Here is a 17,420-nt window from a genome sequence, read left to right as displayed (position 1 = left end):
AGGCACTATATAATGATAGATAGATATGAAAGGCACTATATAATGATAGATAGAAAGATAGATAGATAGATATGAAAGGCACTATAGATAGATAGATAGATAGATAGATAGATAGATAGATAGATAGATAGATAGATAGATATGAAAGGCAATATATAAATAGATAGATAGATAGATAGATAGATAGATAGATAGATAGATAGATAGATAGATAGATAGATAGATAGATAGATATGAAAGGCACTATATAATGATAGATAGATATGAAAGGCACTATATAATGATAGATAGAAAGATAGATAGATAGATATGAAAGGCACTATAGATAGATAGATAGATAGATAGATAGATAGATAGATAGATATGAAAGGCACTATATAATGATAGATAGATAGATAGATAGATAGATAGATAGATAGATAGATAGATAGATAGATAGATATGAAAGGCACTATATAATGATAGATAGATAGATAGATAGATAGATAGATAGATAGATAGATAGATATGAAAGGCACTATATAATGATAGATAGATATGAAAGGCACTATATAATGATAGATAGAAAGATAGATAGATATGAAAGGCACTATAGATAGATAGATAGATAGATAGATAGATAGATAGATAGATAGATAGATAGATATGAAAGGCACTATATAATGATAGATAGATAGATAGATAGATAGATAGATAGATAGATAGATAGATAGATAGATAGATAGATAGATATGAAAGGCACTATATAATGATAGATAGATAGATAGATAGATAGATAGATAGATAGATAGATAGATATGAAAGGCACTATATAATGATAGATAGATATGAAAGGCACTATATAATGATAGATAGAAAGATAGATATGAAAGGCACTAAAGATAGATAGATAGATAGATAGATAGATAGATAGATAGATAGATAGATAGATAGATAGATATGAAAGGCACTATATAATGATAGATAGATAGATAGATAGATAGATAGATAGATAGATAGATAGATAGATAGATAGATAGATAGATAGATACTTTATTAATCCCAAGGGGAAATTCACGAATTAGGGTTTAACCTAGAGATTAATCTGTGAAAAGAACCATATGAAATATGAGGATACAAAAGGCAACATAATAGATAGGCAGATCTGTCTATCCCGAGTCTTAAATAATGAGAGGCATTTTATTGGATTAATCGATCTGTACTAATCCTATAGTGCCTCTCCTATCTGTTAGTTAGTTAGTAATTGGCTAAAACAGACGTAATAAAATGCAGCATAGTTACTGTATGTTAGAAAGGCGCTGTATGTGGTGAAAGGCAGCATATTAAAGGACATCCATTCAATGAAAAGTAACTGACCGATGTAAAAGGAGCCATAGATGCATAGGAAAAAATATAGAGGGAGGAATAAAAGAAAATGTAAAATATAAAACGGTGCGTTAATTAACACTGGAGTAATAGGTAAGATAGTTGCCCAGATGAAAGGCGCTATATAAAAGATTTCAAATTGAAGGAAGAGACTGATGGAAAGGCACTATATGGATGGAAAAGAGCGCGAGTCATGGGCAGGTCGAGTCGGACACTTTCCTGGAGACGTCAGAGGCTCAGAAATGGACACGTTTGTTTAAAATGAAGTCCGGAACTCCCGTTCGATGTTAATACAAGTTTGTCAGAAGCCAATTCAGACGGGGCTCACAGACACACACACACACACACACACACACACCCGCCCCTCGCCCTCCTTCTAAAGGGAGCCCACCTTGCTGTGTCCGCTCAATCGAGTCTCATAACGCAGCGTCCAATTCCGCGACTTGACCTGCGGTGTGCCTGTTTATTGCCTGGCCGCACAATGGCGCTCTTTGTTGAATGAGTGACATTTTTCTCGCTGTTGTGTTGGGTAGCAGTGAGGAGGAGGAGGAGGAGGAGGAGGAGTGGGGTGGTCTTTGGGGGGGTTGGGGGGGGGTGATGTACAAAGCCTCATTGTAATACTCTGCTGGGGTGCTCTTGTCTGCGTAGAGTTGATCCATCTCACGCTCTCTTTTGCGCACTACTCAACAAGACCCCCCTTCTTACACACACACACCGCCAGGCAGAAAGCGGATGGAATCGAACACCACCCATCCCGCTTGATATACAAACACGAATAAGGGGAGCTGAGGTTGTCCGCGGGGTTAGACGTTTCAGTGCGAGAAAAAAAGCAGAAGGCGTCACTGCAGTGAAGAGCAAGTGCACCCCGCCGAACCGAGCGGAGCGGCGCACAAAATGGACAGAAGAGGAGCGGCGATCCCCGCTTAAGATGCGCTCAATAAATGCTCAGAGGCGAACATCTGAATAGAAACTAGAGATACCCCCCCACACCCACCCACCTACCCCCCCTCACCGCTCACAGCGGAGCAAAGGACAGAAAATCGAGAGAGAGAGAGAGAGAGAGAGAGAAGGCGCAGCAGCTCTGACTCCCCTGATCGCACCGAACCGGCGGCTTTTAAATGCGAACGCATATGAAGGCAAACAGTCGCACACCCTCAGCCCGATCGCAGCAATGCGGCGACTGAACGCGGTGCCGTTCCGCAGGGGAAGGTGGTCGCAATCATCGGAGACTACAAGGCGCAGCATCCAGCCGGGGAGAGGGAGGCTACGGCGGGGCGACCCATTCTTCAACGGACCCCCGCTTTCCAGCTCGAGCATCTGAGGCCTCCAGTCGGGAAATGGGTAAGCCATGTTCCACTGCGACCACCGCGCTCGCCTGTATATTAAGATCGTCAGGCTCAGGGAGAGCTGCGTTAACGGCAGCCCGATTCCGAATTCGGGAGGGAGGGGGGTGGGTGGGTTGGTGATGCAGGGCTTTTGATAAAACACACACTGCTGATTTATTTTCGGCCTGCCGGTGTAATGAATACGAGAGGCTGCTTTTTTATTAATATTTGTTTGGGGATGATCTGGGGGGATGTCTGCTTGTGTGTCCATATCGTCGTCGGCTGTTGTCTTGCTGATATTATCCGTGGGAAAGTGCAAGTGACACGGTTTAGCTCTCCCCATCTCTCTGCTAAAAGCAGGACTGGGGGGAGGCGGGGGTCACATAAATGGAAGTCTGAAGGGAACAGTCCTTGTAGCTGCACGTCTGCAGGTTCTTCCGTCATTGCCATTGCCCGGCTCGCAATTTGATTGTGAACTGAATGAGCTGCTGCATCGCGCGGAGCTCCGGTCTTCTAACGAGGCGCTCTGATCCGCGCCTCTCCGTTGTTGTTGTTGTTGCTGAAGGATGTGTGTGTGTGTGTGTGTGTGTGTGTGCGTGTGTGTGCGCTCCCGACCACCCTGCAGTACTGTGTGTTCGGCGACCCTGGATCGTTTCCAGAGATTTTGCTCATCCGCTGTGGTTGCTGGACGATCACAGAAAGACTCCTAGAGAAAATCCGGGATTTCTGCTGATAGACAGTAAACACATCTCGGCACGCACGGCCGCAGCCGCGGAGGGCAAAGGAGGGAGAGGACAGGAGAAAGAAGGGGGGGGGGGGGGGGGGGGGGGGGGGGGTTATGAGAGAGCCGCATGGAATGTCACCGAGCACGGCGGCGTGTGGTGCGAGATTCTGGAAGGGAAATTAACCGAGCGGTTTTAATTAGTGGGAAACGTCACGTGGGGCAAAGCGAGCCGGCGGCAGCGGGGAAGTGAGACTACCGGCGGGATGTCTTCGGAGTTTGGTAACAGCCTGGCATATCTATCTATCTATCTATCTATCTATCTATCTATCTATCTATCTATCTATCTATCTATCTATCTATCTATCTATCTATCTATCTATCTATCTATCTATCTATCTATCATATGACGCCTTTCCTACCAATCTATGATGTAATGTCTTTCATCTGTGTTTCAATCATATAGTGCCTTTCTATCGATTTATTACTTATTAATTACCTGACGCCTTTGAAGTCTAAAATCTTAACAACTGCACTACACTACAATATATCTATCCATTTTATGGTGCTCTATCTATCTATCTATCTATCTATCTATCTATCTATCTATCTATCTATCTATCTATCTATCTATCTATCTATCTATCTATCCTGCCTACTAAAATCAATATTTAGGGGTAAAAATCACAATAGAAAAACGAATATCCCAAAATCTCAAAAATGACTTTCATCTATCTATCTATCTATCATATGACACCTTTCCTATCAATCTATAATTTAATGCCTTTCACCTGTGTATATCAATCACATAGTGCCTTTATCTATTTATCACTTATTATTTAGCTGACGTCTTTGAAGTCTAAAGTCTTAACTGCACTACCCTACATTATATCTATCAATCTTATAGTGATTTTCATATCTATCTATCTATCTATCTATCTATCTATCTATCTATCTATCTATCTATCTATCTATCTATCTATCTATCCTGCCAACTATACTACAATTTATATCTATCACTGTATTTTGTATAGCATCTTTCCAATCTATCTATCTATTACTTATTAATTGGCCAACTCCTTTATCCGAAGTGTAACATACCAATCAGAACTGGATAATTGTGTTTTCTTTTTCCATTTGCAGCCCAGGCAGGCGAAGTGACCTGATCATGGTCACACCGTCACACGGCCTTTTGGACTATGATATCCTCTGTATGTCTCTAATGAGTAACAGTTCATCTTAGCGTTTTCTTATTTGTTCCCTACACGCCTACATTCCGATTCCTCTGCTTGTCTAGCTGTCTGTAACAAGCGTGGCTATGTGTCCCTGATAGCTCTCACTAGCTGGGCGGAGATTCGCCTGTGATGTCGCTAAGTGATCACAGATTTCCTTAACATCCAACACTCTCATATATGAAGCCCAATGTGTGACCCCAAACTGTAAAGGAACAAAGTCGTAAATCTGGTGTTTTTGTTTTTTCTCCTTTTTTAAATTTATAGGAAACGTTGTTCTGACTTCAATACATCCCAGGACGGTGTGGGCGCAGGAAAATAACCGAGCCAGTCTAGTAGAGGATTAGGTGCAGCCAAGCGACGGTCCTGCGGTGGGACTGGCGGGTACAGCAGTTCGTCCTCATGTCCTTTTCATTGTCATTTGTATTTGACAGCAAAGGAAACAGCTGAAGCCACATATGTGCCTGAATTAGTTTGGTGAACGAACAAGCGCTTGAAGATTTTGTACACGCGGTCAAGTGTAAGGAGAGTCCCTCGATCCAGGCTGGGCAGCGAGTTCTCATTTATCGAGAGCCGGCTTCCGTACCATAAGGCGGCGGACTTAAATCTCAATGCTGCTGCTTCTGCCACAGTAGCTCTCGACCTTTCAAAAATCACTCGAAGCGTCAGGACACGAGTTTATATCACGCGCGGGGGTCCAGTAGAGCGCCATTCAAGGGGATACCCTGCAGGGGGCGCTCTGCAAAATCACCGCCTTGACTGCGTCTGCGCAAAAACATTAGAGGACGACCTCGCCTGCGTGGAAAGTGTCTTTAATAATAATAATAATAATAATCTTTCTCTCTATTATAAAAAAAATCTTGGGAGGGGACACTAGGGAGACGAGACATGATCTTCTCGGAAGACAATTTGACATCCAGTGAGAGACACTTTAACGTCACGCGAGAGGAGGCAGTGAGACAACATTTAAAACAAGTTCACGGACATCTGACCAAGAAGTTGTTGGAATGCTTTTGGCAGAAACACTTCATGTGCTCCCAGCTCTTAAAACAACGACAAGCAGAACATGCAGTTCGCCAGCAGTAGCAACAAGCCAGCAGATGATACGACCGCATCTCCTTATCGTGCGTTTAGCCCCCCCACCTCCACCAACAACACGAGCAGCGTTATAGTCCTGAGAGAAAGAGATCTAACCGGGGCCGGAAATAGAGGACAAGTATTGTTTTTACCAAAGTTTTAAAGTAAAAAATAAAATAATGCATATGTAACAATTCCCATGAAAATAACAATTTCTTTAAATTGTATATCCGGTAAACCAAACCCGGGGGTGGGCGAGCAAAGCGAGCAGGCCCCTAGTAATAATAATAATAATAATAATAATAATCCGTTTCCTTTATAAAGTATCATTTCTTCAAAGTAAATAAAAAAATGTTCACTTCTAATGTTTAATTTACGAAGTAGGGAAAGACGCCATATAAATGCATTGTTAACAAAATATTTTATAAGTCAGTCATTATCCACTATATCCTAACACAGGGTCACGGGAGCCAATCCCAGCCAGCACAGGGCACAAGGCAGGAACAAACCAGCCCACCGCAGGGCACACACGCACACACCAAACACACACAGGACAATTTCAGATCGCCAATACACCAAACCTGCATGTCTTTGGACTGTTGGTGGAAACCCACGCAGACACGGGGAGAACATGCAAACTCCATACAGGGAAGACCCGGGAAATGAACCCAAGTCTCCTTACTGCGAGGCAGCAGCGCTACCACAGCGCCACCGTGTCGCCCATGACAGTAAAGATTTCTAATCTGTAATCTAAAATAATCTAAAGAATGTTCAGAAGAGACTGCCTGTACAAAAGAGCCTGAAAACAACTGAACTATGTGTACTATGCCCTTGACGTTGTTTTGTGAAAAATAAAAAAGTTTATCCCCCTCCCGCCTTTACAGACAAATATGAGTGAATGGAGGGACTAAAGGGTTGTTTAAAACAGAGACTTCTGCACAGATTCTTAACAATTCATGTTTTATCAAGATGAAGGCAGGTGCAATATAAGCATATCTGGATTCAATCATCAAGGTGAACCCGCTATATCCTAACTACAGGGTCACGGGGGTCTGCTGGAGCCAATCCCAGCGCACAAGGCAGGAAACAAACCCCAGGCAGGGTGCCAGCCCACCACAGGACACACACACGGGACAATTTAGGATCACCAATGCACCTACCCTGCATGTCTTTGGACTGTTGGTGGAAACCCACGCAGACACGGGGAGAACATACAAACTCCATGCAGGTAGGACCTGGGAAGCGAACCTGAGTCCCCTAACTGTGAGGCAGCAGCGCTACCACTGCGCCACCATGACACCCATTTTATAAGTCCATCCATCCATTTTCCAACCCGCTGAATCCGAACACAGGGTCACGGGGGTCTGCTGGAGCCAATCCCAGCCAACACAGGGCACAAGGCAGGAACCAATCCCAGGCAGGGTGCCAACCCACCGCAGCATTTTATAAGTCTTTCCTACTTAATATTAACCGATTTCCTTTATAGTAAAAAATAACACATTTTATATATTAACACCTTTTTTGCATAATGATAGTATAATAATAAAAATTCCTCCGGGCACTCCGATTTCCTCCCACAGTCCAAAGACATGCAGGTTAGGTGGACTGGCGATTCTAAATTGTCCCTAGTGTGTGCTTGGTGTGTGGGTGTGTTTGTGTGTGTCCTGCGGTGGGTTGGCACCCTGCCCGGGATTGATTCCTGCCTTGTGCCCTGTGTTGGCTGGGATTGGCTCCAGCAGACCCTCGTCACCCTGTGTTAGGATACAGCGGGTTGGAAAATGGATGGATGGATAATAATAAAAATAGTAATTAAAAACTTTTTTCTAATAAACTGTCTTTCATATTTAATAATACATTCAATTTATTAAATGCCTTTCTTCCATAATGATAATAATCTTTATTTATAATCTGCCTTTTATATAGCAGTACTTTTACCAAGTGCCTTTCTTGCATTACAGTAATAACAAAAAAAAAAGTTTTATTCCAAAGCTCCCCCCCTATGTAATGGTGGTACGTGTAACTTGTGCAGTGCCTCTCTTTAATATTAATAATAACAACAACACTTTATACTGCCTTCCGAAATTATAGTACATTTATTAGGTGCCTTTCTTACATGATAGTGCTAATAATACATTTTATTTGTAAACTGGCTTTCCTGCAAAATATTTATTTAAATAATTTGTGTAATTTCTTTATTAAAAAATACTTACACACTAATAGTGATGATAATAATAATAGCAATAATAATAATCCATCCATCCATTTTCCAACCCGCTGAATCCGAACACAGGGTCACGTGGGTCTGCTGGAGCCAATCCCAGCCAACACAGGGCACAAGGCAGGAACCAATCCCGAGCAGGGTGCCAACCCACTAATAATAATATATTTTTAATTATTCATCTGTTTCCTTCATAATAAAAACAAATATTTAACCCCTTTTCTACAAAATAGTGAGAAGAAAAAAAAACATTTCTAAACTGTCTTTCATGTATAACAACATTTATGAAATGCCTTTCCTGCATAATCATAATACTACTACTACTACTACTACTAAGTGTCTTTATAAATGTCTTTTAAATATAATAGTCGAGTTACAAGTTGCTTTTCCTACATGAAATAGAAGGCATATAACAATGCCATGTCATTTATGAAATGTCTCCCTTAATATTTAATACTAATAATTCTTGTTGTATCTTCTTCTCCGTGAACAGTTGTCCGTTCTGTTTTACACTCACGATGTCTTTCCATGTTAATGCAGCGCTGTGTTGTTTCCCCCGACTTGCTGGACTTTCACATTTCTCAGCGCTGCGCCATATTGTTACTGTGACGTTCACGTGACATTGGCAGACGTCATGGCCTGTCCGTTTTTTTTTAATTGATTTTGAACAAACAATTCGCAGACAACAGTAAATGTTCGATTCATCCTTTGAACGTTTATTATTATTTGTTTCTCGATAAGACACATAACATACGAGATGTAGAAACTGTTGTCCTAAATTTATTTAAAAAAAAAAAAATCAGACACGCACACCGAGTTTTATTTAATCCGTAAGCCCCACAAAGTCACGCTGTGAGTGAAAAGCCCACCCGTGTTGCTGGTGTCCCCGCATTCCAAATGTTTGCTCTCCCGGCGCTTCGGCAGCAGAATGTGATCCTGACAGACGGCTTTTTGAAACGGCAGCATTCAAACCTGCCGCTCGGAAACAAACGTCTCGTTCTTGGATCGCCATCGCAGGTTTTTCAGGTCCTCTCCGAGCTCCCCTCTTGTTATTTTTTAGTAGGCCATTCAGCAGGCTCCTGTAATTATCGGAATTAAACACGAGTTTTACACCTTGAAAATTATTCTGTTCACTCGGGTGCCTTTCAATTACAATAATTAAGCACTGGTGGATTAAAACCGGCACAGTTTCTAAATGGACATCACATTTAAAGGAGCCTTCCCTTTTTCTGTCCCTCATCAGAATCGCCTCACCCGACAAGGGAGCTGCAACCTGATCAGATAAATGAATGCCATTAATCAGGCCATTATATCCCACACACACTCAGTGCAGTTAATCATAAATTAACAAAGGCTGCTGCCATATAACAACTTCAGTCCTCCCCTTTGTGTCCCTCTCTCACTGTTAGCAACAACACCAACCCCAAATCAGAAGCTGCACTTAACCTTTTGCTGCTTCGTCTGCTTCTTTTTCTTAATGGCCACGTACTGTGGATCCAGTAATGAAGACACATGATAACCCTCACGCGGGTCGGCGTGTCTTCAGGGAGCATGCGCGTGTTTCGGTCAGTACAAAAACTTTACTCTTCGGCAAACGTTACGTGAGAACGCTGCATATTGAATTGTCTGTAACTTCCGGAAAAATGTTAAAAAAATAAACTGTGGCATAACCGTTAATTAACGTTAGTCAAATATGAGGTGTTATGTGGGGTTTAAATGCTGCCTTTCAAATTAATCTTCCATTTATTACATGCCTTTCTTGCATAATGATGCTAATATAATGCATGCAAATAATAAAATACATTGCATTTGTCATTCCAACAGACAGCATGTCACAGACATTTCTAGCAATAAAATACATTACTACAAAAGTTTGTAATGTGCCTCTTGCTGTAAAGAGAAATGCAATGCCCGTGTCTCTGTTATATGCCATTTGGTTTGGGGTTTGTAAAAACGGTGTTAATGTTTTTTGGTACACCTTCTGTTGGAATGAAGAATGCAATTAATTCATTTCTGTTTTATGCTATTTGGTATGGGATTGGTAAAAGCAGTGTTAATGTTTGTGATGCGCCATCTGTCAGAATGACACATGCAATGCATAGTTTGTTTTATGTCATTTGTAATGGGATTTGTAAAAGCAGTGTTAATGTTTGTGGAGCAGCATCCGTTAGAATGACTCATGCAATGCACAGTTTGTTTTATGTCATTTGGTATGGGATTTGTAAAAGCAGTGTTAATGTTTGTGGTGCACCATCTGTTAGAATGATACATGCAATGCACAGTTTATTTTATGTCATTTGGTATGGGATTTCTAAAAGCAGTGTTTAATGTTTGTGGTGCACCATCTGTTGGAATGAGAAACACAATGTATATGTCTCTGTTTTATGCCATTTGGTATGGGATTCATAAAAGCAGTGTGTGGTAATAATCAAGCCTTGACATGTAAAAAGGTTTTGGTTCACCCTCCCATATAATTGGAAAGAGCCTGAAAATATGAAGAGTTGTTGAGGAAAAAGGTCTTTACAGACAAGAGTCCAAAACAGAACTGAGGTTATGGTGCAGACAAGGTTGGATTTTGGGAGGGTTTAGAAAGATGTCTTCTGGGGTTTGGAACCAGAAGTGATGTCACAGGGCCTAGGCATAATTTCTTGCATTTGGTCTGCGGTGAAGAAGGAGAAAGGATCCGTGCACTCTGCCAGTTCCTGGTCCGACTGGGAATTACCTTCTTTTGAGACATTGTGTGACAAGTGTTAATGTTTGTGGTGCACCATCTGTTGGAATGACAAATGCTGAGCATTTTAATATAACAAATGTTTGTGATGCACCATCTGTTGTAATGACAGAGACATAGTCAACTAGACACACACACAGGCACACAAGATGCTGATTACTTTATTAAGGTGAATAAAATAATGCATTATTATTTATATAGCGCCATAACAAACTCGACAAACTAAACAAAAGAAAATAGAGACCATGGCTGAAGTCTTCATTGATGCTTTGCTGTGGCCACCAAGACTGGAGCCGTAATGTTTTTTGATTGCCAGAAAAGGGAGACGTGTGTGTGGGGGTAGTGATTAGACCCCCCCCCCCCCTTTTAACGCGGAAGAGCACACGCTGTTGTCCGGTTAGACGTCGGTATGGTTTAATTTTGCTTTGATCTCCTGTGTTGGTCCCTTGACCCCCTCCCGTGTGGCATAACGTGTGAAAAGTAGAAGCCCTTCATGCGACGCTTCTGTCTGCCCCGTGAAGGTACCACCGGGCCGTGCGGTGCGTCTCTTCGTAAATCCAATCCCAAACCTGCACGGCCCCCCGCCCCCCTAAATCCCATCCACGGTTTACTTTGCGCACTTGTTCTCTTTATTTGTGCTTTGTTTGCTTTATGTGGCAATGGAGGACTTTTAATTTGAAAGGAATTCTAACCGGGAATGACAGCCGATTATTTGACGTTCGTCTTATTTGACGTTTGTGACTCACTGAAGGATCTCTTTCTTTTCTTTTTTTTCGGACCCTCTTGCTTCTCCCCTCTCTTCGCTCCTTCCATCTCGAGACTTTTGTGGTCGTTTCTCAAGGTTTGTGCATCGGTTGTGCGGTGAAGGCATTGTGGTGTTCAGTAAGCGAGTTAAGCATCCAACATTAAGACGTTGTGGATCTTCTATCCAGCGCCTAGAAACAGTATTCACCCCATTGGAAGTTTTATTTTTATTATTTTTTATTATATTTTCTTGTTATTCGACGGTGGATTGAATTTGCCGCAATCGAAGCCTCTTTACTGTCAAAGAAGCAACAGATCTGTGCAAAGTGGTCTAAATTATTAGCCGATCGGAAACCCCAAATAATTGATCGCAGAAGTATAGACCCCCGTAATTGATCGCAGAAGTATAGACCCCCGTTCAAGTCGGTGTTTAGTAGTTTTGAAGAAGACGACATTTCATTTATATTGTGCTTTAGACACTCATATTGGGGGGGGGGGGGGGGGGTTATGGGGGGGTGCACTTCTGCCCCCACTGTGCTGCGTCAACCTGGATGATGCGACTTTGCAGCCGTGACGGGCAGCCTTGAGTTCTGTGCGTTCAGGTGTCTCTTATCTTTGCACCTCTGCACGCTGCTATTTGTGCCCTTTTTGTAAAACTGCTCAGGCTCTGCCAGGGGGAGTCCATGTTTGTGAGTGAAAAGCCAGTTTTCAATTCCACCACAAATTCTCTGCTACTCCAGGACATTCACATTGCTGTTTTAGAAGCCATGTCACTGTAGCTTTGTCTTCATGCCTGCGGTCACTGACCCCTTCAAGGTTCTGCTGCAGAGATGGCATCGTTACAACGTGAGGCTGCCACCATCTTGCTAGATGACAACATCTTCTCCCAAGGTGGCGCTGGTATCTTGCAGACTGCACCAGTTTTACCACTGGGATTTTTTTCTCTGTATTTTACGACCCGGGTGGCACAGTGGCGCAGTGGGTAGCGCTGCTGCCACGCAGTTAAGAGACCTGGGTTCGCTTCCCAGGTCCTCCCGGCATGGAGTCTGCATGTTCTCCCCATGTCCTACCATCCAAAGACATGCAGGTTAGGTGCACTGGCGATCCTAAATTGTCCCTGTGCTTGGTGTGTGTGTGTGCACCCTGCGGTGGGCTGGTGCCCTGCCCAGGGTTTGTTTTCTACCTTGCACCCTGTATTGGCTGGGATTGGCTCTAGCAGACCCCCGTGACCCTGTAGTTAGGATATAGTGGGTTGGATAATGGATGGATGGATGGATTTTATGACCCTCGTTTTACCTTCACAAGCCTGCCAGACCCTGCTGCAGATAAGCGTCCTCACAGCCCGATGCTGCCACCACCACACTTCACAATGGAGATGGCATGTTTTTGATGATGTGCCGTTTAGCCTGATGGACTGCAGGCTCAGTTTTGGTCTTGTTGTTGTTTTTTTGAAGCCATTCCTGTGTAGCTTTCTTTGGTTTTATGCTTTGGGTTGTTGTCCGCCCCAAGGTGGACCACATTAGGTTTTCCTTATTTCATATTTGGCTGCATTCATTTTACCTTCACAGGCCTGCTGCAGACAAGTGTCCTCCCAGCCCGATGCTGCCACCACCATCACCATGCTGATCTGTGGAGATGGTGTGCTTTTTGTATCGTGCAGTGTTCAAACGTGGCTGAGTTTGCATCTGATGAGACCACAGAACCTCTTTCGAGATGTACCATACTGTGCCCAAGCACCATTGTCCTCCCTCCCTGCACTGCACTTAACGCTGTGGACCCGGGCACACTTCACGTCATGACCGTGTAAAGCCAAAACGAGATCCGAACACGGCTGGACCGCATGCATGTCAAAATGATTTTCCTTATATTTGTGGTCATTTTGGAGTCGTGTAGGGCCTGGTGACGCCCTACCCTCTTACAGATTTATTGCGTGTGCGGCGCAGCGTTTTGCTCTTAATCGTGCAAGAAGCTGTTTATGGTGACAAATGATGCCAAGGGAGGAATTGGCAGCTTTTCTTGCCAATTCACGTTGACGTGTAAAGGTGAGAATAAAAACCTGTTTTTAACTCCAATGGCGTTGACTTGTCACCTCATTGACGTCATATCTGTTTAGCGATCACACGGTTCCAGAATGCTACTGAACTTTGTCAGGGTCCCCCCTCTCCCAGGTGGGCCAGGGTATGGTATGGTTGGCACAGAGCGATCACACTAGTCAAACGAACGAGACTTTGAGGGGGTTACATGCAGACAAACGAGCTCGGGCACGGAACGAATCGCCAGTGGGAGTAGAACCTCGGACCCTCCTGTATGCTTACTGCCAAGATGTCCTGTACATTTTTTATCCCCTGTGAAGAACAGTTGTTGCCTGCACAGTCTATCTGACCTAAACCACTGTAGCCTGTCACTCCTTCAGAGTTCCCCCTAAGTTTGTACAGTGCATCCAGAAAGTATTCACAGCACTTCATCACTTTTTCCACATTTTGTTATGTTACAGCCTTATTCCAAAATGGATTAAATTCATTTTTTTCCTCAGAATTCTGCACACAACACCCCATAATGACAACATGTAAAAAGTTTACTTGAGGTTTTTGCAAATGTATTAAAAATAAAAAAACTGAGAAATCCCATGTCCATAAGTATTCACAGCCTTTGCTCAATACTTTGTCGATGCACCTTTGGCAGCAATTCCAGCCTCAAGTCTTTTTGAATATGATGCCACAAGCTTGGCACACCTATCCTTGGCCAGTTTTGCCCATTCCTCTTTGCAGCACCTCTCAAGCTCCATCAGGTTGGATGGGGAGCGTCGGTGCACAGCCATTTTAAGATCTCTCCAGAGATGTTCAATCGGATTCAAGTCTGGGCTCTGGCTGGGCCACTCAAGGACATTCACAGAGTTGTCCTGAAGCCACTCCTTTGATATCTTGGCTGTGTGTTTAGGGTCGTTGTCCTGCTGAAAGATGAACCGTCGCCCCAGTCTGAGGCCAAGAGCACTCTGGAGCAGGTTTTCATCCAGGATGTCTCTGTACATTGCTGCAGTCATCTTTCCTTTTATCCTGACTAGTCTCCCAGTTCCTACCGCTGAAAAACATCCCCACAGCATGATGCTGCCACCACCATGCTTCACTGTAGGGATGGTATTGGCCTGGTGATGAGCGGTGCCTGGTTTCCTCCAAACGTGACACCAGGCATTCACACCAGAGTTCAATCTTTGTCTCATCAGACCAGAGAATTTTCTTTCTCATGGTCTGAGAGTCCTTCAGGTGCCTTTTGGCAAACTCCAGGTGGGCTGCCATGTGCCTTTTACTAAGGAGTGGCTTCCGTCTGGCCACTCTACCATACAGGCCTGATTGGTGGATTGCTGCAGAGATGGTTGTCCTTCTGGAAGGTTCTCCTCTCTCCACAGAGCACCTCTGAAGCTCTGACAGAGTGACCATCGGGTTCTTGGTCACCTCCCTGACTAAGGCCCTTCTCCCCCAATCGCTCAGTTTAGATGGCCGGCCAGCTCTAGGAAGAGTCCTGGTAGTTTCGAGCTTCTTCCACTTAGATGATGGAGGCCACTGTGCTCATTGGGACCTTCAAAGCAGCAGACATTTTTCTGTAACCTTCCCCAGATTTGTGTCTCGAGACAATCCTGTCTCAGAGGTCTACAGACAATTCCTTTGACTTCATGCTTGGTTTGTGCTCTGACATGAACTGTCAACTGTGGAACCTTCTATAGACAGGTGTGTGCCTTTCCAAATCATGTCCAGTCAACTGAATTTACCACAGGTGGACTCCAATGAAGCTGCAGAAACATCTCAAGGATGATCAGGGGAAACAGGATGCACCTCAGCTCAATTTTGAGCTTCATGGCAAAGGCTGTGAATACTTATGTACATGGGATTTCTTAGTTTTTTTATTTTTAATAAATTTGCAAAAACCTCAAGTAAACTTTTTTCATGTTGTCATTATGGGGTGTTGTGTGTAGAATTCTGAGGAAAAAAATGAATTTAATCCATTTTAGAATAAGGCTGTAACATAACAAAATGTGGAAAAAGTGATGTGCTGTGAATACTTTCCACATGCACTGTAGATGGCCTCCCTCGCTTGTCGTCATCTTTTATGATTACTATGCTTTCGCTCTACCACATTTCCATGATTTAACCAGATATTCAGGGAATTGGATATGTTCTTGTCTCCATCCCCTGTCTTGTGCCTTTCAATCCCCTCATGGTGTGGGTTAGCCCACCATGCTGACTCGCCCTTCCACGTTCAGATCCATTCATATGAAAAACTCGACAGAAACCCCAGGCAGGTGACCTCCATTGAACCAGTCATGTGACGTCTAAAGCCAGTGGGCTTCGCCAGTTGTCCCCCTTAAAGGGGGGTGAATGTTTCAATAAAGTACGATTTTGACGTGAAAACTCACAATCCCCCAACCCCCGGGGCCAGCATTTTTTGTAGGCGCTGCTCACACTCCAGCGTGTTTATCTTACTTTAATATTCGTAAACGTTCTTGAATATTTGTAAGTCTGTTCAAGAAGGTGGCGCCGCTCTTTTGTTTCAGGTTACGAATCATAAAATGAAATAATCAACGAATGAAATAAGAACGCGAGTGCCTTGCTAATGCCAGTGTGATTGCACCGAGGAGTCGTTCGTTGCTGCTGTGCCGTTTAGTGGGACTGGAAGTGAAAGTCGAGTTTCTCTTGGGTAGTTGCATAAGCTCTGTGCGAACTGAAATATCGCTGCCCACTCAGATGCCCCCATGCTGTTTTTTTCTCTGGCGCCCACCCCTGGTTCCATAACTTGCAAAGATTTTTAGACCAGCGAGCCACAGTGCCTTCTGGTGCCACCCAAGCTTTCTGTCATATCAAACTTCAGATGGCAATGCTCTCCGAGAGGGGTCTACTGCAGCCTACACTAGGACTGATAGGGGCCACGTAATGCCCACAATGTCGAGAAATGCCCTCTTGAGTCAGCTAACCGTCCCACAACCCTAATCTTAATCACTGTGTCACCAGGCATTTGATGGACATTTCGTGACTGACCTCATAGGTACTGTGGGCTTCAGTTACACTTTGTTGCGCTCTTTGGAGGGTCCATTCCAGTAAGATGGCTCTTCCTACCTTTTGTTGACATGTTTCAGCAGGCTGGAGCTACCAACATGTCATCCATCTTCATCCTGCTAGATCTCTCCTCTGCTTTCAACAGATCAATTAACCCATTCCCCTTCCCACCCTCTCTGACTTTGGCATCACTGGGACTGCCCTTGGGTGTTTTGAGTTCTATCACTTGGGCAAATTCTATTGTCAAGGTGGCACCAGGCCATCACTGAGGTGTCCTAAGCATCAATGCTGGACCCAGTCCTCTTCTTCCTCCTCCTGTACATCTTCCTCAGTGGACATCATCATCCAGTCCAGTGGTTTCTTATCGATGCCATGCTGATTATCTGAGCTGTACTTGTCTTGAATCTCTGTATGTCTCGGTGATATTGCATCTTGGATTAAGGAACACCATCTCCAGATCAGTCCGGAAAAGATGGATCTTCTTGCTATCCCAGCTCATCCGTGCGTTCAGCACACCATCTCTGTTCAACTTGGCTCATTATCGCTGGCACCCACCAAGTTCTCACGCAACCTCGGGATGGCGATTGATGACCAGCTAGATGTCCTTCAGGAACCATGCAGTTAAGATCTCTGAGTTATGCAGATTCATTCTATACAACATCCATGAGACCAGACCGTATTTGACAGCGTATGTGTCACCATGCCACTGCAGATGATTCAAAACGCAATGGAATGTCTTGTGTTCAACTAGCCAAGGTGGGCACATGTCACTCCCCTTTTCAGATCACTGTGTTGGCTCTCTGAAGTATTCAAATTCTTGATTCTCACCTATTGAATAGTCGGCGCGGCTCAGCACCTATACCTATGGAGACACTTGTGAGGTCCTATACTACTCCTTGATGATCTGCTGATGAATGGCATCAAGTGATAATGGGTCCACACCTATACCTATGGAGACCCTT

At 43.8% G+C, this 17,420-nt stretch overlaps 1 protein-coding gene across 2 annotated transcripts in view; it reads left to right on the top strand.

Moving 5' to 3' along the window:
* Positions 1-2,098: 2,098 nt before the first annotated feature.
* mgat3b (beta-1,4-mannosyl-glycoprotein 4-beta-N-acetylglucosaminyltransferase b) overlaps positions 2,099-17,420 on the top strand; it is a 141,234-nt gene continuing 125,912 nt past the window's right edge. The window contains exon 1 of one of the 2 annotated variants that reach the window (XM_028815117.2): positions 2,099-2,706. Coding sequence is in view for 1 of the 2 variants with exons in the window: in XM_028815115.2 (XP_028670948.1) it covers positions 9,451-9,503 (53 nt within the window). In the remaining variant the exon portion in view is untranslated. Of the gene's footprint in view, positions 2,707-9,400; positions 9,504-17,420 lie in introns of those variants that run through there. The other variant, XM_028815115.2, reaches the window with a different exon arrangement.

Source organism: Erpetoichthys calabaricus, chromosome 12 (genome assembly GCF_900747795.2).
Source record: "Erpetoichthys calabaricus chromosome 12, fErpCal1.3, whole genome shotgun sequence".
Lineage (NCBI taxonomy): Eukaryota > Metazoa > Chordata > Cladistia > Polypteriformes > Polypteridae > Erpetoichthys > Erpetoichthys calabaricus.
This window is presented reverse-complemented; position numbering and strand designations above follow the sequence as displayed.